The sequence below is a fragment of the Zalophus californianus genome, chromosome 5, assembly GCF_009762305.2.
Source record: "Zalophus californianus isolate mZalCal1 chromosome 5, mZalCal1.pri.v2, whole genome shotgun sequence".
NCBI lineage: Eukaryota > Metazoa > Chordata > Mammalia > Carnivora > Otariidae > Zalophus > Zalophus californianus.
The window spans coordinates 141,449,924-141,474,899 of NC_045599.1; the positions used below are offsets into that span (position 1 = coordinate 141,449,924).

At 44.3% G+C, this 24,976-nt stretch overlaps 1 protein-coding gene across 3 annotated transcripts in view; it reads right to left on the reverse strand.

The window, feature by feature from the left end:
* Nucleotides 1-2,481: 2,481 nt before the first annotated feature.
* FBXL7 (F-box and leucine rich repeat protein 7) overlaps nucleotides 2,482-24,976 on the reverse strand; it is a 378,909-nt gene continuing 356,414 nt past the window's right edge. For 2 of the 3 annotated variants that reach the window (XM_027606826.2, XM_027606828.2), the window contains 2 exons: nucleotides 12,654-13,265; nucleotides 2,482-5,828 (listed from right to left, as the gene is read on the reverse strand). In XM_027606826.2, coding sequence (XP_027462627.1) covers nucleotides 5,038-5,828; nucleotides 12,654-13,265 — 1,403 coding nt within the window. In that variant the 3' untranslated portion in view covers nucleotides 2,482-5,037. Of the gene's footprint in view, nucleotides 5,903-12,653; nucleotides 13,266-24,976 lie in introns of all 3 variants that reach the window. The other variant, XM_027606827.2, reaches the window with a different exon arrangement.

A 24,976-nucleotide genomic window follows, 5' to 3' on the forward strand; every position in this document is an offset into this window, starting at 1 on the left:
CTCGACCAGGGAAAGATTCTCAGTGCCCCCACAGTGTCTGGTACATGTTAGGTTCTTAATAAATGCTTGTTGGATGAATAAATGAAAGGATCTTGCCTCTCTGCTTTTTACATCCCCCTCTCCATCCTGTAACTCATTCCATGATCTCATAGTTATTGGATCTGACGTTCCACTTAGGGTAAGGATATTCTCTCTTATCCCCCCAGATCCTATCACAGTACCTGCTCAATAAACCTTTGTGAAAAGGGTTGCTGGGGATTGTCTGCTCCCTCAGAGGAAAATGATTGGCACTCCCTGGGCATCCTTTGTTCATGAAGAATGACTGTAATTTCCAGTCTCCATCATATGTTGATCATCATGGGCTGGGATAGAGTTCAGACATACTGATCTCATCAGTGTAAAATTCAGTAGCTCAGTGACTAGAAAGAGAAACATTCTGCAATATAGAAATGACTAGACTTGGAAATATTTAGGTCAAGGAAATTTTTTTAAAATGATCTTCACGGCCATCGCGGATACCTGGATGACGCTGGTTGTTAACACCTGAGCAACAATTTAGAACTTACATGTAGCCTTCCTGGGTAGTCCAGGAGACCGGCATCCTTGTTGCAAATATTTCCAGCAGACACCTCTGCTGGAGATGCCACAATGGTGCTGGTGACAGGCAGGGTTTGAGCAGCCTCCAGCTCCCAAATGGAGATGTTCTTTCATCCCATGTGGTTTTAGCAGATCTGGCGACTTAAAGGGGGAAAAAAAATGCTCTACAAAAATGGATCTGTGGCTTTAGGAGATAATGGTGCACTCAGAGAAAAAGGGAGGAATAGTCACATTTGAAGTACATCCCTGGATGGGGTGTCCCCAATCTTAGTGTCTGGGAGAATATTCCTTCCCCCAGGTGAACAACTCTGCCCACCTGGCTGTCATCTTCATGAAACCGCCTGAGTTGCTCTTTGGGCAACTGGAGCTGTGTTTTTGGGGGGGGGTCTTGGTGATGGGATCAGCTTCCATTGCAGACCGATGAGGACAGGTGTGCCCCTTCACCCTGCACCTCACCTTCCTGCCACACTGAGGACCACAGCTGGTGAACGGATCAAAAAGAAGAAACCATTTGACCAACAGCATGCAAGAGGGAAACCAACTTCATCTGACAGATTGTCTGTGTGAACATTTTCACTGCAGTGTTCACCAAGTCTCTGAATATGCTCTCTCCCTCCCCTGCTGTCGATTCAGCATTTCTTCAAATTAACGTCTTTCTTAACGAATCACGATTGCCAGCTATTGAACAAATGCACTACTCTTGGGGACTTCTTTGTGAAAACTGGGACGTGGGAAGCAGTTTTATTGTATTACCTTTCCTCTTAAAAAGGCCCAATCTGTTTCGTTTCATGTTGCATGTTCTTGGGTAGCAAATTTTTCGAAAACTTTTTCAAATTCTGAACAAATGTCAATTTAAGAAGTCATGAACCTCAAGGACAAATGCTTTTATTTCCTGCTAGCTTATTCTGGGATCTTGACCAGGATTACGTGGGGCTACCTCCAGTGAATGTTCCCAGGCAGTACATTGTCCTATTGGTTAATGTGACAGTCATTAAGCAGCTGACATAGGATGTGAAGAAGGTTGAGGACAAAAACATTTAAAATCAGTATCTCTTAAAACCTTTTTACTTGCTAAAGAGGAATTGTGCCATTCATCTCTCGGTGCTTGCTTTCTGCCATATTGATTTCTCAGATCTAAAGTTTGGGGTGAGAAGAGCTTTGGCATTTCTTTTTTTCCAACGGAATGATAATTTTTCCTTTTAGATCAAGTTGCCGTGTTGTCCTTCTAGGTTTTAATGCTCTAAGACCTTTTAAAAAATTGGTAACAACCAATGGCATAATTTCGACGATTACTCCAGCATTTGGACCCGTGCCAGGGGACGTATTCAGGTCCACAGTTACTTATTCATAGTTCTGCAATCTGGAGAGCTCTGAAGAAATAGAAGTTTTTTTCATTATGTTTGGCACAAATTAATTTGGTGACAAAACCTGACCTGAATGGATGCAAGGCTACTTAGTCTGTAATAATCTTATATAGTAGGGCTGTGTGCAGCGACGGCTGCAGAAATCTAACGTGTTTGACTAAGGGGGCCGCCCTAAACTCTGCCGGGGTATTACAAAATACACCACAGCTCACTTCCTCAAATATAAAAAATTATAAATTCCAAAATACATCTGGCTCCAAGAGTAAGGAATTGAAGACCTGACCTAAACTGTGACGGTAATGATTTTTCACTCGCCTGCTGATTTCCAGCCAAAGTCACCGAGCCAAGGGAAACGACAAAATCGTGGATGCAACTTTAAAGGCACAAGAGCCGCACTGACCCGACTTGCTGACTTGCTCTCCACGTCAGCAGAGGGTAAGTTTCTTCCTCGCCCTTGAGTGTCCCCATCTGAACACCATGCTCCTCCGGCCAGCGTTATTAAATGAGACTTAACCCGATTACCAACATATTGCTTTATTTCTTGGTGGTAGTAAATTAAGGCTTTCTAGAGTCATACAGCACGCAGTGATTGATCATTAGAAATAAAAAAACAAACAAACAATGAGCATTCAATTTCGCAGAGGCAGGAAGGAAGCAATGTTTTAAAACATAAATTTCCTAGTGAGGCCTTTTGCTTGGTCTCTAAAAATCTGCTGAGCTGTTTCCCCAGTGACTGCCGCCATGGATTCATATCCCAAGAGGGGTGAGCGGAGTGGCTGAAGAGAAGACTGGGGCAAAGGGAGAGACTGGGAGAGGCAGCATGTGCTGGGCAATGAGTGTGAAAGTCAGCTTTGCCTCATGTGTGGGAGACAGTTTAGGCGATGTGGTCCAGTGGTGGTGATAAAGGTATTTGTAATGGGACACCCCTTCTCTGGTTCAGGGCGCCATTTTGGATCTCTCTTCTCATTACGGAAGTATGAAAATTAAACACTTGGAAGACCCCGGTGCCAAGGGTTAGGGACAATCCTTGTGACTCTCAACTCCTGAAATGTTAGACGTGGTCACAAGGCACAGAGCATGGGAATGCTACCTTCAGCCTCTTTCATGGCTCTAAACACTGTGACTATCACTAGACACTCTCCCCAGCCAAGCAATTCATTTTCCCCGTGGCACACAGGTCATGATTGCGCACTAAATTGTTGACGATGTTGACTGGGGAGGAGGTCATAGGTCATATGATGCAAGAAAAGAAACCTCCTGGGCAAAGGCCACCTCCCTCTATCTCCTCCTTCCCGACATAAGACAAAGAAATGCAGGGAGCCTACAGTGGGAGTGCAGTTGTCGAGTTGTGTGTGAGCTTGATCTGCAACCAATTCCACCTACTTGGCTTGGAGATACAGAGGTTCTGGGTTTGGATGGGTGGACCCTTTGAGAAAGCAGTGGATGACTGAAGAGCGATGAAGGAGAGGTGTGGCCAGAGAACAATGTGGGAAAAGTCATGTGTTTATTAATAAAAGGCAAATCAATTTCATGAAAATGAGCAGTGGACTTTCTTCTGGCATCCCGATTTCATGCAAGTGAGGCTAGCAAATGGATTCCCATCCAAACAGGGCCATTTAAAATGCATACTTGGCAAGGATTTTAATGTTCTATTCCAAGGGCCTGGTTAGCGGGCCAGCGCTTCAGTGTGATCAATGTGCTCCTTCTTCCATTTGCCTGACATTTTTGAGTGAATGGTCTTTAAACACCTGAAAGTCTGCTGTGTGCTCTCTGACAGAGAACATGCAGATAGCCATGGGAGAAGGCACACGAGGTGGCAATCTGCGCCGCTAATCACTTAGGACTTAAGCCCAACAGGCTTCACGCGATGGAGTCTGGCTGCACAGAGAAATAAATAGATGAGAAAAGTGGAAATGTGATCCGAATGAAGAAGAACCAACACGTCTGCCCCTGCCAGCTGCAGGGCAGATGTAGATGTGTCTGCTACATACCACATGTGCACTAAGAAAGGACAGCACACCCTTCGAAGACATGTGCTATCTTGGGCCTCCCCGGTTAATGAAAACTTTTGAGGGCCTTTCTTCCTATCTGAAAACACTCAGCAAGATCCACTTGACTGGGGCGGTGGGCTGTGCTCTGAGTGGGAAATCCACTGCCTCTGTAAGATGGTGTGGGGTCGGGTGGTGCAGGAAGCGCCTGTCACAGGAATCATCCACCTAGTGGGGCAGGAGTAGGTGCCCGAAGGACTCACGCACCAAAAAGAAACAGGGTTGGGGTGACATTCAGATCAGAGTTGAAGGACATGTGGGACATTCATGCTGGCACTTCCCAATCTCCTGAAAGCACCCACAAAACCAATACTCTTGGGAGAGATAGATGCCTCATATGCTGTAGGCCAAGGTGCTGCTCCTTACGGACAATCTCTGTCCTCTCAATTCTTAAATGGGTATGAAGCGGATCATCGAGCTGAATGGCCTCTGATTCAGTGCGGGAAGCCGAAGCCCAGAGATGTCAAGTGACTTGCCCAAGGTCACACAGCTATGTCTGTGGCAGAGCTGGGGGCGGGGAGGGGAGAATGCAGGTCTCCTCCTGCACAGTGCTGCTTGCCCGAAGTGAATCTTTAGAAAAGGGTTGGAAGTGCTTTGTATATACCACGTGCTAGGACATTTATTTAATAAGAATTTGTTTGGGCGCGGGATTGCCGAGTGCGGCTTAGGCCACTCAAGCGGTTTAAAAAGGAGGAGGTCTGGGGAGCATCATTATCCTGGATGTGTGGTTGCTGGTGGCCAGGGAGGGGCTACGGGGGAGCGGTTGGGACAGGGTGTGTGCGCGCGCATAAGCCTGGGATGCCGCCAGGAGCACAGAGACAGAGAAAGAGGCGTTCTTAAACACACTGCCATCGGCTTTCTGAGGTACCTCTTTGGGGAAAAGAGAAACTGCCTACAGATGACCTGACCCAAAAAACCAGTTTACCGGCACAGCAACTTGCACCACCTCCCCGCCCTCCCCCCGCTCTCCCTTCCTTTCCTTGACCCCTGTTGCCCACGAGCACTAAGGAAAAAGAAAAGCCAGATCCCTAAGAACCTCCCAGGAAGCAAGGGCTGCTACGGGTGAGCGGGCGTCGGCGCTTACAGATGCTGCTTTTAGGAATCGCGCCGCCGTGTCCGCGTGCGGCTGTGCAGCGCGGCGGCCCGAGCGGCCCCTTCAGAAGAAGGCGGGGTTGGTGTGCTCGATGACGCAGCGCTTGCAGTGGCGCTTCACGAACCGCAGGGCCTCCACGGACACCTCGCAGTCCTGCACGTTGAGCATCTGGAGGTCGAAGCAGTTGGCTGCCACGATCTGCAGGCCCTGGCCCGTGATGCTCTCGCAGGACTTGAGGCTGAGCCGCTTGAGGTTGAAGCAGTTCAGGGCCAGGCACTCGAGGCCCGTGTCGGAGACCAGCGGGCACTTGCCGATGTCCAGGGACTTGAGTTTGGTGCAGTTCTTGGCGAGGTACTCCACGCCGTGGTCCGTGATGCCCTCGCAGCCCCTCGCGTTGAGGTAGCGCAGCTTGCTGCAGTACTTGGCCACGTAGCGGATGCCCACGTCGGTGACCCGGCCGCAGTGGGCGATGCTGAGGTACCGCAGGCGCGCCTCCAGCTTGGCGATCTCCCGCAGGCCGAAGTCGCTGACAAAGCGGCAGTCGCTGACGCTCAGCTCCTTGATGGAGGTGCAGTAGATCATCAGATAGCGCAGGCCCTCGTCGGTGAGGCGCACGCAGCGGCGCAGGTACAGGTGGGTCAGCTGCGTGCAGTGCGCCGCGATCGTGTGCAGCCCTTCGTCCTCCAGCACGAAGCAGTCCGTCATGTCCAGGTATCGGATGGAAATCTGTTTGCCATGCAAGGGGGACAGTTTAATGGAGGCCTCCCGGGTCAAGCTGATGCAGGTCACTTTGGAGCACCCTACACAGAGAGACAGAACATACGCTCAGAGGACCTTCGAGAACCGGGGGTAGGGTGGGGCATGGTGTGTGCCTCGCCCGGGGGATGCCGTTGAGGATTCCTTCTCGAACAACTCCCTCCCCCCCGAGCGTGGCCCCCGATGTTACCCCTGCCCTCTTTGACCCCTACGGAGAACGAGAGAAAGAATGGGTTGTCCCTGCTCATCTGGGCTTTTGAATCAGAAACACCGCAGCTCCAATTCCACATCCATCACTAGTTGCCTGACATGGGGCAAATCAATCCTTCTGAGTTCTTCATTTGTCTTAAAACGGGGATGATCATGTTCCCCACAGGTCGCTGTGAAGAATAAAGGAGACAATGGTTGTAAATATCTTGCCCTGGCCCAGATAGTTCTGGAAGCTTGGTAAGGGCTGATTCTCTTCCTGCAACGGCCCTGTAGCTCTGTGGTCAAAGAGGTAAGATCATGCTGGAGAAGGCTTGGCCATGACCTTGGTTTGGCAGAAAGAGCATTTGGGAGTCACACCTGGTTCAGGTCTACTTTTTAGGGCCTCAGGCAGGAGGCTTACCTCTTCTGTCTCAAGGCTCTCGTCTATGCAATGAGCATGAGTAGCTGGGGTGCCTGTACTGTTGGGGTATCATGAGGATGCAATGAAATAATGGGTACAGAGGTACTTGGAAAACTCCAGGGGAAAGATACGTAATTATTAATCTAACCACTGGCCACCTGGAGACTCACTTCAATCCTTTTTGGTCAGGGAAGAATAACTGTGTCATATGGATGACTGCTCCAGCCCCTCAACCAGTTTCCCTGTCCTGCCCTTACTCCCAACTGTCTGTTCTCAGAGCTGCCGGAGAGATTCTGGAAAACAGAACTCCAATCATATCACTTTGCTCAAAGTCTTTGGATGCCACCCCCTAAAGTCTAAGGGTCCCCCGAGGGCCTGTATCCCTCTCTCTTTGACTTCATCTCTTACCCCACTCCTCTGACCCCACTGGCCTCCTGGCTGGTTCCCAGACAGCTGAGCTGCCCTCCTGCCTCAATGTCTGTGCATGGGACAGGGATTCCCCGGGCAGCCCCGTGGGCCATCCCTACTTTTTGAGGTCTCTGAGCACACGTCAGCTTATTGGACAATTCTTCCCAATCACCCTGTATGAGCCAGTGTCCCCTGCTTGACTCCCATTTCTTCTCAGCACTCTTTACCACTTTGTGGCATGATAACATTTATTTGTTCACTTAAGTATTTGCTGTCCTCACTCTGGAAGGTAAGGTCCTGAGGAAAGGGATTCTGGGCTGTTCACTGCTGTATCCCTCATCCTTGGTTCATAGCTGGTGCTCACTAAACATCTGCTGAATGAACAAACTAGTGAATTATAGTGAATAGTCTTCTGTAAGATCAGATAGGATAATTCATTTCATTTATTTTTAAACAACACACATTTATTTCTCACAGCTTAGAGGCTGAGAAGTTCAAGATCAAGGCTGCCAGCCAATTCATCGCCTGGTTTCTGGTGAGAACCCCTCTTGCAGACAGCTGCCTCCTTACTGTATTCCCACATGGTGGAGAGAAGGAGAGCAAAGTCTCTGGTTTCTCTTATAAAGGCACTAATACCATCATAGGGGCTCCACCCTTTCATGACCTCACCTAAACCTACTGACTTCCCAAAGGCCGCACCTCCTAATAGCATCACACTGATGGCTAGGGTTCCAACATAGGGATTTGGGGGAGACACAGACATTCAGTCCGTAACACCATCCTCCTCTTCCCACACATTAACCAGACCTTTTCCACTCAGGCCAGTGCTCTCATACCAAAAATGTCTCCAGCAGATGGCAATTAGGCAGAAACCATGCCCAGCACACGGGAGGCCCACCCCAGTCACACGGTGGCGGGGTGGAGGGAGAAGTTTTCTCTCTTTATGTAAGTACCTGCAAAATATATATGATTTCACCTTCTGGCCCATAAAGCCTATATAAGCCTCTAGGAACTATTTGTGGACCTTGATCTAGGGCTAATTTTGCCCCACTCCGGATAATGTAAATTCCAACATTTAAATGTCCTCAGGACTTTGGCCATGGCTGATATACATTTATACTATAAAACAATTGTCTGTTTTATACTTAATTATAATGCCTTTTATTTGTATTGAATTATGAAGTTTACAGAATGCTTTTATAAACATTTCCTCACCTGATTTTTAATCCATTTTACTGATAAGGAAATGAATGCTTAGGAAGATTTTGTGTTTGTTGAGATCTAGAACCCCTTTAATACTCTATCCTTTTTCAGATGATTGGAAGATATCTTTAGCTATCTCTCTAAACACTGTTTCTAGCCACTCTTCCCCTATGAATGTGTGTATACATGATACATTATATACATTACATATTACATATAATTATATATGAAACACTCATTCAGTGTATATTTCAGTTCATCTGATATTACATAATATATGTACAGCATATTTTTAGTATATAAATATAAATAATATGTCAATATATTTTTTATATATATACATACATATATATATCATCCCACTACATAAACTGTATCTGTATTTTTCATTTTCTCATTTTCTCTGTGCTTTTCCCGAATCCTTCTTGCAGTTCCAAAGCCAGGTGCTTCACCTCAGGCACCTCTGTGCCCTGGCTGCTCAAGCAATAGCCAAGGCTCCCAAGTGGCGACAGAATCGTGCTAATGGGGATGGTCCTCCCACCTCCTGGCAGGCTGCCCAGGAAAGTCTTATAAAATTCAGGTCCTGGGAATAATGAGGTTCAAAAGCCAAGTGCTACCAGGTCAAAGAATTTCAGGAAAGAGTAAAGCATACAATCCAATGCTGGAGAACAAAGATGTGACTCATCAGAGGCTGTCCACTCTGTTCTATCCAGTAGCCTTCATGGTTTTGCAGAAGGTGGTTGGTAACCCTCACCCTCAGCTTTGAAATATTCCTTTGTTTTGAATTTCTTTTTTTTTTTTAGAGTGACTATAGTCCTGCTTATACCGAATTTATATGTCCACAGTAGTGGCAGCCTATCTGGGATGCCTGTGAAGGCACTTTGTTTTTCAAGATCAGATGACAACCTTTGTCCCTAAATGCTTAGTTTCAGTTTCTTATTTTTTTTTTTTAATATCTACTAAAATCTGATTCACTCCAGGAAGGATATTATATTTGATTCAGGGAAACATGTGCCTTGTTTTTGAAACCGAGTCCCCAGTTTAATGCAGTATTGGTTAAGCTCTGTTTTGGTAAAGATGCTCTTTTGATCTGCTTGTATTATTTTAGATCAGTAATTTTAATTTGAGCCTCAGCCTTAATTCTTACAGATTTGTTAAGTTTGGACTGAAAAGAAAATAAATTGGTCCATGGCCCAGTAGGTAGTATCTGTGGTTAGTTCATGCATTCATACATTACAGAGACGCAGAGCACCTTAGAAATCATCCCATTAAACCTTCATTTTTTTAAAGATGAGGCATCTCAGACTCAGTGAGATTATGAGACTCATACAGCCAGACTAGGGAAGGTTTTCTGATGCAAGCCTTCAATTACAGGAGAGGAGGTAAGAAATGACCAGGCTATAGCATGCAATTGATGAACTGCATGAGGGATTTACTGTAGATGTGCCAGCATGAAGTGAACACTTAGATACTGAGGAATCAGGAGTCTTGGAAGTGGTGAGTATCTGTAAGAGGATTCTTGAGCGAAGCATTTTGGTTACCTAATGTGGAGATTAGGCAGTAAGGTGATAGCATGAGCAAATATGAGACCCAAGAGAGCATGGTGGCAGAGGGGTTGTGAGGAGTGGCCACAGGGTAGAATGCAAAGTATCTGAAAGCATTTAATGGGAACTGAGATAGGAATGGTCCATTAGGATCAGATTATGGGGCCTGCCCTAATACTCAGGGTAAGGAGTACGGATACTCCTCAATAGGAAATGAACAATCTAGGTTGAACATATCTGTGGGGTGTCTTCCACTTAATTCCAGATTTGGTTCTGCTTTCGCAAAAATGTTCTTCCTTACCACCTCCTCTCATTATTGAACTCCAGGTGTCTCGTTGTAAGAGGACCCTTTGAGGCAATTTCATTTGCAATAATTACAATATATTATACTTTGAAAACTGGCCGGCTTTACCGTGTTTCATCGATGTTTCAAGACATTATTAATTTGATAGTTAATTTTATATGTCAACTTGAGTCGATGACGAGGTGCCAAGACATATGGCTAACATTTCTGGGGGTACCTGCGAGCCTGTTTCTGGGCCAGATTAACATCTGAATCAGTGGATCCAGTAAAGCAGACTGCCCTCCCCAATGTGGATGGGCATCGTTCAATCAGATGAGGGCCTGACTAGACCAAAAGATGGAGGAATGGAGAATTTGTTCTCTGTTTGACTGTTTGAACTGATGCATTGGTCTTCTCCTGCCTTCGAATGAGACTTACACCATCAGCACCTTTGGTTCTCAGGCCTTTGGACTTGGACTGAACTGTACTGCCAGGTTTCCCTGGGTTTCCAGCTTGCAGATGGCAGATCAGTCTCTTTACAGGTAAACACACACACACACACACACACACACACACACACACACACACACACACACACACTGTTCTGTTTCTTTGAAGAACCTGGACTAAATATTAATAAAAGGTAATACGTGACAATGACAAAAGCCTACAGCTAGTTATAGTAAGTTTCAATGACTTGAAAAGACAGCTTTCAAGGTGAGTGTATCAGGGACTAGAGAGTCTCACATCCTCTGGGGTAATTAAGCTCTAGAACAGCGATGAATCCTCCAAAGTCGAGGTTCCTGCCAGTGAGAAGGCCAGCTCGAAAACCAAGGGGAATAAGGCAGCGGTGAAATCACCTCTGGCAGCCCTCTGGCTTCTCCCAGTATCAGCCTAAGGTTTCCAGATTCTCTCAGGACTGGAGTGCACCATTTGGAAAACCCCGCCCCCTTCCCCCCCATAGCTGGAATCCTGTGCTCTTAACTGGGTGAGTTAGAGATTCCCTTGTGTACATAGTGTCTACATAGGTCACAGCGGGTCACTGAGAGGCGTGCGAGAAAACCACAAATATATTAGGCTCTGCAGATTAGGGGGATATAGAGGAAGGGCATCAGGCTTACAGAATGGTTAGTCAAAGGGGCCTAGGCCCATCCACTCACTCAGGCTAGAAGCCCAGGAATTTCCATTCCCAAAGTAGTTCCTACATTTCTGAATTTCAAAAGGACCCCAACAGAAAAGGTCACAGTACTTGCAGCGTGTCCCGAGGGTGCTCAGGGAGCTCCTTTAACAAAGATAGGGACTCCAAGAACAAGTCGTTCTCTAATCTGATTTTTGAAAAGACAAAGAAATGAGGTGTCTAAAAAATAGGCCCACGATGCTCAGAGTCTTAGAATGTTAAAGAAGCCAATTCCTTGCCTTTTTTTTTTTTTAAACTGAAGAGGAAACACATCTAGAGAAAGCTGTGAACTGTCCCAAATCACAAAGTTTTGAAACCAGTCTCTACCACATCACAATGCTTTCTGTTTCCAGAATTCCTTGGAGGAAAAATGTAAGAAAACCTCTTTGTTTCCTGCCTCTTTAGGCCAGCAGCTGCTCATGACTAACTGAAACTACGGTTACTATGGTTTTGTCCCGAAGCCAGCGGAAGGGGGTGGAGAAACGAATTGCTTTCCAGCGAGGGAAAGAATCTGTGAAAAATAATTGACTGTCATCTGAAATATTTTCAGATGTCGGCTTTTGAAAGAGAGAGCAAGCTCAGAGAGCAGACTTTGACTTCAGATTTTGTTGGAGGGTATTATTTACCTCAGATGCTTGTAAATCCCAAATTCTGTTTATTTGCCTGTCATAGTGGTTTTTACTTCTTGACCCCTCCCTGACCATCCCTGAGGTTGTGGCTCATGCTGTTCCTTTAACTCCCTGATGCATCTTACACATTTCAGCCTCTCCAATGTTGGTCCTTTGACTGGGCAGTGGATGAGATAAAGAAAGGCTGTTAGTCCGGCTGGATCCACGTCTGGCGCCGAAGTGTGAGTCTGGGTTTTAATTCTTCCTGCCTGAGAGAGGTTTTCAAGCAAAGCAACCATGCTGGGATTTCCCTCAATTCAAAAAAGATCTAAAGGCTCCACTTGATGGGCCTTATCCTTGCACTATGTAATTGAGAATTTTGCTTAAAAGAAAGAAAAGATCCAAAATCAACCCAAGGGTAAGGACAGTGGGGGTGAAATATAAGGAGACACTTGGCCATGATGGATTTTCCCCAGGGTCTGCAAAATGGCAAGCAATCGTGAGCACGGCCCAAAGCACAGAATCAGCTTAGACACAGCTTTTGGGCTCCATGAAATAATAGCGAATGGACATAAAGGGCGGCGTCTAAACTACTTGTCCTTGGGTTAGATATTTGGTTCCCATTCTCTATGGTTGCTCTGAAATTCAGTGACAGCTGTGGGGAGGGAGGACGGGTTTAAAAGTCACATTACCTTAACGGCCAGACAAAAAGGGGACTCGAGTGCCTTTTAAGGAGTGGGCCTTGTGTGATGAAAGGGATACGTCTGGCCTCTGGGGTCGTGATTACATAGAGACAGTCTCTCTGGAAGAGTCAGCGTCCTTACCACCCACCCTCCATCTCTAATGGCTATCAGGGAGGGGACCTTTTTGGGGTGGGGGGCAATGTCCTCTACTGCTTTGGGAGGGTGCACCAGAAGGCCCCGTGGATGGGGGGCTGAGGGGGGGGGTCAGCCGCCATTTACCTGACACGTCCAGGTGCTCCAGGTTGGGGCAGAGGGACACCACGTCGAAGACCGCCTCGTTGGAGATATTGTAACAGCCCGAGACCTCCAGTCGCCTCAGTTCGGGGCAGCACTGGGCAATGGTGTAAAGCCCTCGGTCCGTGAGCCGCCTGCAGCCACTGACAGTTACGGTTTCCAGCATGAGACAGACGTTGGGCGTGTCCTGACAGAGTCTGCGGGTCAGCACCTTGAGGGCGCGGTCCACGTTGATGGTCTCGCCCGTCAGGCGGATAGTCCTCCAGAGCCGCGGGTCCCAGGCCAGGTTGTACCAGCGGCGGCACACGCGGGCGCAGCGGCACAGCTGGTTGGTGGGCAGGAAGGAGAAGATCTGCACCATGGACTGGTCCGGGAGGCGCTCGATGCTGGCCTGCTCCTTCTGCGGTCTGGAGGCCAGCCGGATGAGCGGGTGGGTGAGGCGGGTCGGGGGCGGCGAGTGGACCATGGCCACCGTCTCCCCGGTGATGGACGACGAGGAGGTGGACGAGCCCCTTCCATTCTGAAATCCGGGCAGGTTCGGCGGACATATCAGGGCTGGGCTGGGCGTGCTCAGTGTGCGCATGCTCAGGTCGGAGTCTGGCAAAGGACAGAGAGCAAAGGGTTAAAAGGATGGCCCATAGCGGAGCCCCGGGAAGGAGGCAAACCGGTGACACTCAGTCCACCGATATGCCTCCTGGGCAGACCCCCCGCTGAATCCATCACGGGAAGCAGATGCACATGCAAATTTCGCCCATTCCAGGAATAGTCCTCTATCTGCAGGAGGGGTGGGCAACCCTCTCTGTGAAGGGCCTGATGGGGAATGTTTGAGGCACTGCAGGCCACATGGGCCCTGTCTCCGCTGCCATTAATCCACCCTGGCATTGTAGTGCAATAGCTGCCCTAAACAATAGGTAAACGAACAGGGGTGGCTGTTTCCATAAAACTCTTTCTATAAAAACAGACCAGCTGGATTTGACCTGCAGGCCACAGCTGGCTGACTTCTGATCTCCATTAATGGTGATCATCTAAAGGGCACAACTTCAAAGTTTCATTATCTCTGTTCTGGAGAAAATCTCACATATTGTGAACACAAACTCTTTTCCTTTTCTAATTACATTTTGGGTAGGCAGGTAATGACCTTCCACTTACCAACGAAGGAATGAGTTTTGGAAGAGAGGAAGACTGGCAGATGGACATAGTGTTTGCAGTCTTTGCCCTGGCCTGCCCCCTAGTGTCCAGTCCCCCATCTTGTGATAACTGTATCCCAAACTCCGACTGCAGTCTGGGGTCTGGGGAGCCACCCCACTTCGGCCATTAGACTGGGCACTTCAGGTGGTGTTTCCAGGCCTTGAATATCTGTGGCAATATGTATTTTTCCTCTTTCTTAACAAGTCTGCCCTTTGCATTTCAGTGACGTGACTCCCATCTATTCCTTGAAACCAGAAAGACCACTTAATGAGGATACAAGTGGTTTTTAAATTTATGAGGGATTAAGAATTCTCTAGGATGCCACTTTAAGAAGTCTGCTCATTTCATACCCCCCCTTGATATCTATATGAAATAATTTATTTTCTATATAAAGATACTTATTGTGTACTTTACATACATAGATGGATGGACTTATTTAAGATGACATTTATTCTCTCTCTCTAAATATGTTTATATTTTTCACACACACACATAGAGAAAGAGAGAGAGAGGGAGAGAGAGAATTTATCTCCAAAACACAAGTTTCTTTATCTGTGAAAAAAGAAGTAAGTGAGCTGGACTAGATGATTTCTAAGTCATTTCCAGCTTTAATTACAGCTCTAAAGACTTAAACAAAAATTCTATCCTTGTGTGCTTTTCCACATTTCATACTTTGGGAATTTTCAAACACTCATTTTTTTTTTTTTCCCAAAAAACTTCCAGTAAAAACATACAACACAAGAACTTCTGACACTGGGGTCTCCACTGAGTGTCTATTTGTAGTTTTCCTACTGGTATACTTGTTCTACTGTTACAATGTTTTCTTTCAATTTACTTCTTTATAACCTAACACCGAAAATGTCCTACACATGTCTGTGACTTTGCTCATGGATCATCTTTGAATTACAGTTTTGCCCCCCTCACCTGTTTCCCACCCCCACCTTGTCTGCTCTTGAAAATACAAACACTAAGTGCAAATGCCACCTCCTCTAAGAACATTTTCTTGTCTTTGAGATATAATCAATCACTTCCCTGTTGAAATCCCCATCCTTTGTTATTAGGCAGTTGTGAATTTATCTTTCCCTAATGTGCTTGACTGTATTATTTTTCTCAATTTTGCATCTCTCCCTATATCCACGTATCTTTGCCAGGTGACTCCGTGGTTCCTCCAAGGGACAGTAGATTTGTTCCGTCTGGTGATGTTGGGCTTGGCTATGTGACTTGCTTTGGCCAGTGAATATTAGGACATGTGATGTGCCCAATGAGAAGAACATGCCTGGCTAGTCCACTGATCTTAGGGTGCTGAGAGGCCCATGGAGAATACAGAACTGGCTGAAACCTGCAGCTTCGAGCCAAGCTCAGCCAAGCCCAGCGGGGGTCACCCGATGCCCAGGTGAACCACAGATGTGTGAGCTAGAACGCTGAGGTTGCTGTGATTTGTTACACAGCATTACTGTGGCAACAGATGACGAATATACCTTCATTACATTAAAAACTCCTTTGAGACAAGGATTAAATCATTTTCTTATTTGTATCCTGGCAATACCTGGCACAGTTTATGGTGCATAGTCGGTGCATATGAAGTTCTTGAATTGAGAAGAAGTACTTATAATGTTTAAAAAACAATCATTTCTAGCTTGGCATGTACTTCTCCATCCCAAGTGGTATACATACTGCGTTTTAAATCATTCATAAGAAAAGAAATGTGTACATCTCTCTTTTGTAAATATATAGTAAATCTTTAAGGAAAACACTACATGCAAATTAGGGATTTCAAAACTGCCATCCAAGCTACCGTGGTACTAACCTTCATCATGATGTGAACTCTGAGAACTGCCTCCAAAGTTAGCATTTTTCTTAGGCAGGTGAACAGCTAATTTGGGGCCAGGAGGGGAGGGCAATCTTAGACTTTCAGCTCTGACATTTTCCTGGCTGTGAGGGCTCTGAAATCTCTCTCTCTCCTGCCTGCCTACGTTCTATTCATCTTGAAAGAGAAGACACTCCACAGTGCTCTGCGGAGACCTGCACATCTTGAGTTATGCCCCTGTGGGATGAACATGCTTGTGGTAGGGAATCGAGGATTCCTAAACTTGCATCTATAACCGATTCACTTTTCTTTGCTCTTTCATGCTCCCTGCACTGACAGAGAGGATGGGAATGCATCCAGATTGACCAGAGCTGCTGTGCTGTTTGCAACACGTTCCGTTTTTTTCTTTGCCAATAATCATACCCGAGTGGTAACGGAATTCACACTCAGAAAGAGATGGCAGCCTCACACATCTGTGAGGAACATTCTGTACTGGAGAGGATTCAGGAGCAAGTAATAGCTCTCTTTTCTGCCTTTTTCTAGAGCTTAGCAGCAGAGTTCTCAGGAGTAATTCATGATTGCCAGGCACTGCTCACCCACGCAAAGAGACAAGCAGGGGAGCCTGGGGACTTCCACCAGGAAAGCTGGGTGTCTTTTTTGCCAGAATGTATACTAGGGTTCTCTGGATCCTTCCTAGTTATTCAGGTCAGGAACCCTCAGAGACTTTTTGAAAGGGTATGATTTGTCATCATTGAATAAATAGCACCTGATGATTAAATTGGTAATAAAGGGCAATGAGTAATGCAATGGTCTAAATGTTTGTATCCCTCTCAAGTTCATGTGGAAATCCTAACCCCGAAGGTGATAGTAGGAGGAGGTGGGGCCTTTGGGAGGTGATTAGGTCATGAGAGTAGAACCCTCATAATTGGGATTACTGCCCTTATATAAAGGCACTCCAGGGAGCTGTTGGATGCATGAGTATTTACAACTGTTTTATCTTCTTGTTAGATTGTCTCCTTTATTATCATAGTGTCCTTCTTTGTCTCTTGTCACAGTCTTTGTTTTAAAGTCTATTTTGTCCGATATAAGTATTGCTTCTTTTCACATCCGTTTACATGATAAATGTTTCCCTATCCCCTCACTTTCAATCTGCATGTGTCTTTAGGTGTGAAATGAGTCTCTTGCAGGCAGCATATAGATGGGTCTTTTTTTTTTTTTTAATCTTTTGTTTGGAGTGTTTAGTCCATTTACATTCAAAGTAATTATTGATAGATATGTATTTATTGCCATTTGGTACTTGTTTGTGGTTTCTGTAGTTCTGCTCTGATTCTTTCTTATCTTGCTGTCTTTCATGGCTTGCTGGCTTTCTTTAGTGATCTACTTGGATGCCTTTCTCTTTATTTTTTGCATATCTATTACCGGTTTTTGATTTGTGATTACCATCAGGTTTGTATATAACATCTTCTGCATATAGCAGTCTATATTAAGTTGATGGTCACTTAAGTTTGAACCCATTCTTTACTCCCTCTCCCCCCCCCCCCATTTTAGGTATATGGTGTCATATTTTACACCCTTTTATTCTGTGAATTTCTTGGCTGATTTTTACAGATATACTTATTTTTACTGCTTTTTTGAGTTTCCTACTTTTCTTACTCTTACTTATGGTCTTTCCTTTTCACTCAAAGAGTCTCCTTTAGCCTTTTTTTGTAGGGCTGGTTTAATGATCATGAACTCCTTTAGCTTTTGTTTCTCTGAGAAACTCTCTCTCCTATTCGGAATGATAGCCTTGCTGGATACAGTATTCTTGGCTGCAGATATTTTCCTGTTAGCACTTTGAGTATATCAGGCAACTCCTTTCTGGCCTGCAAAGTTTCTGCTGAAAATTCCGCTCATAGCCTTATGGGGTTTTCCTTGTTTGCAACTGTCTTCTTTTTTCTTGCTGCTTTTAAAATTCTCCCTGTATTACTACTTTTTGCCATTTTAATTATAATGTGTCTTGGGATGGACCTCCTTGGGTTGATTTTGTTAGGGGATTTCTGTGTCTCCTGGATCTGGATATCTGTTTCCTTCCCCATATTAGAGAAGTTTTCAGCTATTATTTCTTCAAATAAATTTTCTGCTCCCTTTTCTCTCTTCTTCTTCTGGGATCCTTATAATGTGAATGTTATTATGGAGTCACTAAGTTCCCTAAATCTATTCTCATTTTGTGTACTTTTTCTTCTCTCACCTGCTCAGCTTGATTACTTTCCATTATTCTGTCTTCTAGGTCACTAATTCATTCGTCTTCTTCTGGTCTGCTATTTATTCCCTCAAGTGTATTTTAAATTTCATTATCGTGTTCTTCATCTCTGATTGGTTCTTTTTTTGTTTCTTTATTAAAGATCTCACTGATCTCCTCCACTCTTTTCTCAAGTATCTTTATGATCATTACTTTAAATTCTCCATCAAGCATGTTACTTATCACTGTTTCACTTAGGTCTCTTGCTGTGGTTTCATCCTGTTCTTTTATTTGGGACATTCTCTTCTGTCTCCTGATTTTGTTTAACTCTCTATGTCTGTTTTTGTGTGTTAGAAAAGTCAGCTACATCTCCTGCTGTTGAAAGTAGTGGTCTTTTGAAGAAGAGGTCCTGGAGTGCCCTGCCATGCAAGATCCTCTGTGCACCAGAACCTGGTGCTTCAGGGGGTGTCTCCTATGGGTGCTGTGTGTGCTTGGCTGTTGTATCCTGCCTTTTTTTCCCTTAGGTCCAGTAGTCCACGGAGGCTGTCTTTTCCTGTTGTGAGCAGGGTTTGGTCCCTGGCCAGGGGTGGGGGGTGGGATGGGGTGGGGTTGGTGGAGGAGCACAGTCTTACAAAAATGCATGCCAGTCTGCTTGGGAAATGAGACCCTCGGCCACTGGGACTCAGGCTCGGCAGATCGTGTCAGTCTGGAGACACAGTGTTGGCAGGGTTTGTGCCGGTCTTCTGGGTAAAGGCGCCCACAGCTCTGGTACTGAGGCAAGCAAGACTGGAAAGGGTGGAACCAAGGAAGCACTGTGGGGCGGGGCTTGGTGTAAACACATTAGGTAGTGAATGTCAGTGCCACTGGTTCCCACAGGTGGCTGTGTGTTTATGCTGGGGGGCAGAGGAAGGAAATGGCACCTGCCAGCTCCTTTGTTCCTGGAGAACTCCCTCAGTGATCCCTGCCCCTCCAGGATATGCTCCAAAATGAGGAAACTACTCTCCTTCCTGTATGTCCCAGGCTCTGGGCAAACTGCTGCTTCTACCCTGTATCTCTGTGGGCTGTTTGTCTTGCTATCTCTTTAAAAAAGATGGAGACTCAGCTTCCTCTCACCCTCCAGGCTCTCCCAGAACTGAACTTGCTGATGTTTAAAATTCCAGGCATTGAGTCCTGCTGGTTGTAAGAACTCACAAAATTCAAAATTCGGCTCCTCTTGCTTTCAAAGCCGATGTTATGGGGATTTGTTTTCCCTGTGTGATAGTCTGTTTCTTTCCCTTCTGTGCACCTGTGACTCCCTCCCCCCAACAGATGGCCATGGTCCCTTTTGCTCCCTTCAGCATCTCTGACTGCATATTTGCCCTTCCTACCCTCTTCAGTGTGTCCTCTTCTCTAACTTCAGTTGTGGAGTCTGTTCTGCCAGCCTTCAGGTCATTTTCTGGGTTATTTGCACTGATGTGAGTGTTATCTAGTTATATCTGTGGGACAAGGTGAGCTTAGGGTCCTCATACTCTGCCATCTTCCCAACCTCCTCCAAGGCAGGTAGCTTTTTAAATTTACCAAGAATACTGTTTTCCCTGAAGACATTCTTTGGACAAACTTTTTTCAAAAAATACATAAATTGATAATGAAATCGGCTAAAGGTGGACTCAATGAATTACTTTGTGGTAGGATGGAAGGCTGAATGGAGGGATAGGCAGACAGACAAAGCTATAAGAGGAAAAATTATAAAATCTGCAAAAAGAACATGTCTGGTTAATTACAGATAAAAGAATTAGAGAAGAGGCTGTCCATTATGAATATGTAAGACTAAGAAAGAGATGAACACATGTAAGGGTCATGAAAGCAAAATGGGAGAATTTAAACACATGAGCATGTATTTTTGCAATGAGATGTGTATTTTGTAGCCTGTTATCTCGTAATGACATTGGGAAGGTGGATATAACCAAAAGATTGAAATAAAATGAAAAACACACAGCACTGATGTCTACGGGAAGATATACAGAATGGACTGCAAGGAATACACAGGGACAGACGTTGGGTACTAAAATTCAGTAGGTTGGGCTGCTACACATTCTAGGATTACAGATTTATAGGCACAAAAGAAAGTGACGATTCATTCTTTCATTGGCTCATTTAACACACATTATTACTGCTGCTTGAGTGCCCAGTGGCGTCTAGGAAGAGAGGAGCTTTTGCATTTGACTAGATTATAAAGCAAATGTTCCTAGCCCACCTCCTTTCTATACCACAGTCCCATTAAAATACTTCTACAACAAAGAATCTGACCTCTCTATTTTCTCGTATCCTTTAGGGAGAGAGAAAAATGACTTTTTTGAGAGTGTGCTCAAATCACACAAAATCCAGGATGGTAAGGGATAGAAAAGTTTGTCTAAGTCTGGAACAGAAGTCAGTTTTCAGAAGCCCAAGGTAAAGACAATGACACAGAATCTCCCAGTGGTGGGAAAACATTTGAGTGTTTTACGAAAACAATGAATCGTGGAACACCACATCAAAAACTAATGATGTATTGTATGGTGACTAACATAACAAAATAAAATTTAAAAAAATAAAAACAAACAAACAAAAATAATATTTTTGGTAACCTTTTGGATTTTTTCAAAATGGTGTAATCTTTATTTGCTACAATGGAGATCCTAAGGCAAAGAAATAATTACACTTTTTTATACTGATATTTTCATCTATTTATTAAATGAAGAGATGGTGGATGCCTTAAAATTTAAGCACTTGTGGCTCCATTAATAATTTAAAACATTTCCAAGTATGTAATTTATGTGAGAACAATAAGTTTAATGTCTTTAGGTTACTTTAAATATGTAAAGAATACCAAAAAGTATAGTTGTCTTATTCTGGGGGGGAGAAAAACCCAATAAACTTGTTTTTTCATGGCTTCAAAAGTCCTGGAAATTTTACATCTTTAGTAATTATAGTACATTATCAAAAATATTCAAGGCATCTCAGACACCCATGCTTATTAGACACATTTTCTTCCAACTAGATAGCTGCCTGTTTTGCACAAGTTTTTATTTTCAAACCACTGCTGTTTACACTATAGGAAGTCATATTTACATTATACTGGCCTTTCAAAGTCAAAATTTACAAAGCTACTCTGAATTTTCCCTCTCTGATTACCAAAACTTTTCTGCAAGATGCCTTCCATTATAAACTGTCTTTCTACTCAAGAACTCTTGCCATAAAAAGCAAGGTTTCTTTTCTTAGCTTAAACTCAAGCTTAAAAAAATAGATCTATAAAACCTCGCCAGTGAAAAAAAAATACAATCTGAGGGATCCTTCTTCTTCTTGTTTTATTTCAAAATATTTTCTTTTAATGTGGTTCACATAATATACACACCCTAGAACTTATTTAAGGTATTGGTCGCATAAAGTGGAAATTTATATAGACAAGGCTGATCTTGCATTTTACCTGGAGAAAGTTACCTCTGGGACCCAAAGATTCTTGCTAGGATTGTTGTCCAGAAGGTGGCACCCGCCCCCCCTCCTCCCCCCCCCCCCTCGCCCCGCCAGGATCAGATTATGACTAACACTTCTGTCCAAGAACAAAAACCTGCCTTGTTGTCATGTGGACCAGCCCCACAAGGAGAGAGCTATGGTGACTGATCCTCGAAGTCTTGAGGAGGATGATGAGGCTCCTCTCCTACAAGGGCATCTGGTTTAGTGAAATGCCCAGCTCTGTATTTAGCTGGAACACCAGTTCCCTGGTGTATTCAGTTTTTGACTCTAAACCAAGCTCAGCATGGATTCTGTTTGACCTTTTTTTTTCCTTAAAGGGAAGAATCGTACTGCTAAAGAAGCTTTTAAGCCACACTGTTCTAAAAACCACAAATACAATCAATGAAGTGTACAGAATGCCATCTTTGGAATCTATAGTGCAGTTTGATTTTGTCAGCAACATAAGTATCTAAAAAGGATGTTTTATGAAAGTTATGCCATAAGAAATAACAGGTAGCCTCAGAAACTATGGGACAGTCCAGGATTATAATTCATCAGCCTCCTTATGGTTTTTTTCTAGGTTGAAATGACAACATCTTAGAGCCTTCCTTTTTTCTTATCTGTAAAATGGCAAAGGGTGACCTTATACTATTTATTCTTTGATGGAAAATAGGATGCTTCATCCCTGAGAGAGTACCACTATTAGACGCTATCCTTTTCAAAAGGCGAGCAGATATTCTCCTTATGGTTGGGCGTGTATTGAGAATCTCTTTAAACATTTGTTAGTCTTCCTTTTTAATTAGAAGGAAGCAAGTTTCAGATGCAAAATCTTTGACAGGCAGCAGTATTTAATAACATTAATTTAATTATATTTTTATTTTTTTATTCTTCATCATAATTTATTTTTATTTAAAAATTATCTGTAACAATTCATACTGGTCTTTCAAGTATTTGGTTTTTTTTTAAGTATTTGGTTTTTAAACAATAATTTGAATTTACTTTTGAAGATATTAAGTGAATAGTAGTACAGGTGGTAAGGAGGCATCAGCAAACATCATGACAGCATTTGTAAATGTCTTACACTGTTAAGGTCAAAAAGAACATTGAAGACAGATGAATCTGCATTCTGGTCTCTGCTCTACTATGTGCAATCTGCATCATCTAAGCCAAGTAACTGGAACTTCATAAGCCACAAGCCTCCTCTTTTGTAAACTGGAAGTAATTCCACTCACTTTATAGAGTAATTAGGTAGAGGCTATGAAAACTGGTATTGTTATCAGTAGAGGCATCTGACAAAAATTATACAATCTCAACGGAGGGCTTCATGGGGAAGAAATTCTGGGCCCTCCTGCTATGGGGCTATGTTTTCAGGGGGCATTATTCTGGATTCTCTGGTATCCATAGTCCCATCTTTTTTGAATATTGTTGCCTCCATAAACCTTTGAGATGTCTTTCATGTTGGTGGGGCTGAAAGAGGGGAAAATAAAAATAAAAATCCATGTCTCCAGCATACAGTATACTTAACTCTTGCTAAACAAAATATGGCCATTGCACTTATTGTCAAAGGAAAATCTGTTTTATATGACATGGTGAAACTGCTGTCTCATTAAAATTCTCCCATGGTTTTTACAATACCATTTTCTCTTCTGCTTTTCCTTTCTACTTCTCATGTGTTGTTTGCTCACCCTCCTTTGTGTGTACCACTTATATATTGATATTCCCCAAGGATTTCATTCTTTATTCTTCTCTGTTAGCATCTGGCCTCCCTTGAATTGGGGGGTGGAGATGGTTTATGCCCTCACATGGCTTCAGCAATTGCCCTTCAGCTAATGACTCCCAAAACTCAATTTCAAGTCTGGACCATGCTGTGTGTCTCTTTCAAATATTAGACACATATATTCAAATACCTGCCAGACCAGTGTTACTTAATATGATAGCCCTAGTCACCTGTGACTATGCAAATTAAATTTATTAAAATTAAACTAAAAATTCAGCTCCGTGGGGGCACATTTTGGGAGCTTACTAGTGACATGTGGCCAGAGGCTACTATACTGGACAGCACAGATACAGAACAATTCCACTGTAAATAGTACTAGTGGGGGTGCATGGGTGGCTCAATCAGTTAAGCATCTGCCTTCAGTTCAGGTCATGATCCCAGGATCCTGGGATTGAGCCCTGTGTCGGGCTCCCTGCTCAGCAGCAAGTCTGCTTGTCCCTCTTCCTCTGTCCCTCCCTCTGCTCATGCTCTCTCTCTCTCTCTCTCTCTCAAATAAATAAATAAAATCTTAAAAAATAAAAAAGAGTGCTAGTGGACAGCACTATCTCTACTAACCCATTCCCTGAGAGTGTACTGGATATACCTTCATTACAATACATACAAGGCCGAACGCACCAATGTCCTTTGCAGAGAAGAGCCTTCTACCCTTATATTCTGTGTTGCTGTTAATGGTACCACTACTCGTCAAGTCTGCCTCCTAAGCTAGAAACCTGGGAATGACCTTGAATCCTACTCATATCTAACCAGTTGATTAACTTATGGAGCTAACAGTCCTCTCTTCTCTGTCTTCATGGCTACCACCCCACTTGAAGTTTTCAACATCTCTGTCTCCTTTCAACAATTCCTTACCTGAGATTCCTGACTCTTCCTTCAAATCTCCACTGCTCTCATAGAGCCTCTGCCCTGCATTTGTTGAGTTAACCTTCTAAAATATGATTCAGCCTCCTGCACCAAAACGTTGAATGACTCATTCTTCCTGTTGTGGGTTGAGTTGTGTTCCCAACAAGATTTGTTGAAGTCCTAATTCCTGGTATGGGTGAATGTGACCTTATTTGGAAGTAGGGTCTTCGAAGATGGAATCAAGTTAAGATGAGGTCATACTTGATTACAGTGGTCCCTAATCCAATATGATTCAGTGTCTTTATAAGAAGAGGAAACAGGGACACAAGGAGAGAAGACAGAAACCCATGGACACAGAAGTAAGATGGCAGCATAAAGATGGTGGCAGAGATTGCAGTGATGCTGTCCCAAGCCAAGAAATGCCTAGGGGCATCAGAAGCTGAAAAAGGCAAGGTCAGGTCCTCCTTCATGTCTCTGCTAACACCTTGTTTTCCGACTTCCAGACTCCAGAACTATGGGAAAAGAAATTCTGTTGTTTTAAGCCACCTGATTTGTGGTACTTTGTAACCACACTTCCAGGAAACCTACATACTTCCTTCCACACTTTTTTTTATTGATTGCTTCCCAGGTGTCAGACATTATACTAGGCACTACTCAGGGAATAAAGTCCAATTTTTTAGACTGTGTAGGAGACCAGAAGTTCTATTCCCCCAGACGAAGTGTAGATTCCTAGTCATACCTCAAAGGCCAGGTGGGAAGTCAGCTTCTCTGTCAACTTTTCCAGACCCACCTAGACTAAGTACTACTTTGAGTGCTTCCCTTGAATTCAAACACATCTTATCTTATCCCTTTTCATACAGTGTCACTCTGCTCACTGGACTGTGAGCACCTCAAGGCCAGGAGGTATCTCACTCATGTCTAAGTGCTTCCAGACTCTTACCTGGATTCAGCCTTCCAGAAATCATTCAACTAATGCACCACAAGGAGTGTTCTTTGCTTGGTCCTACCAC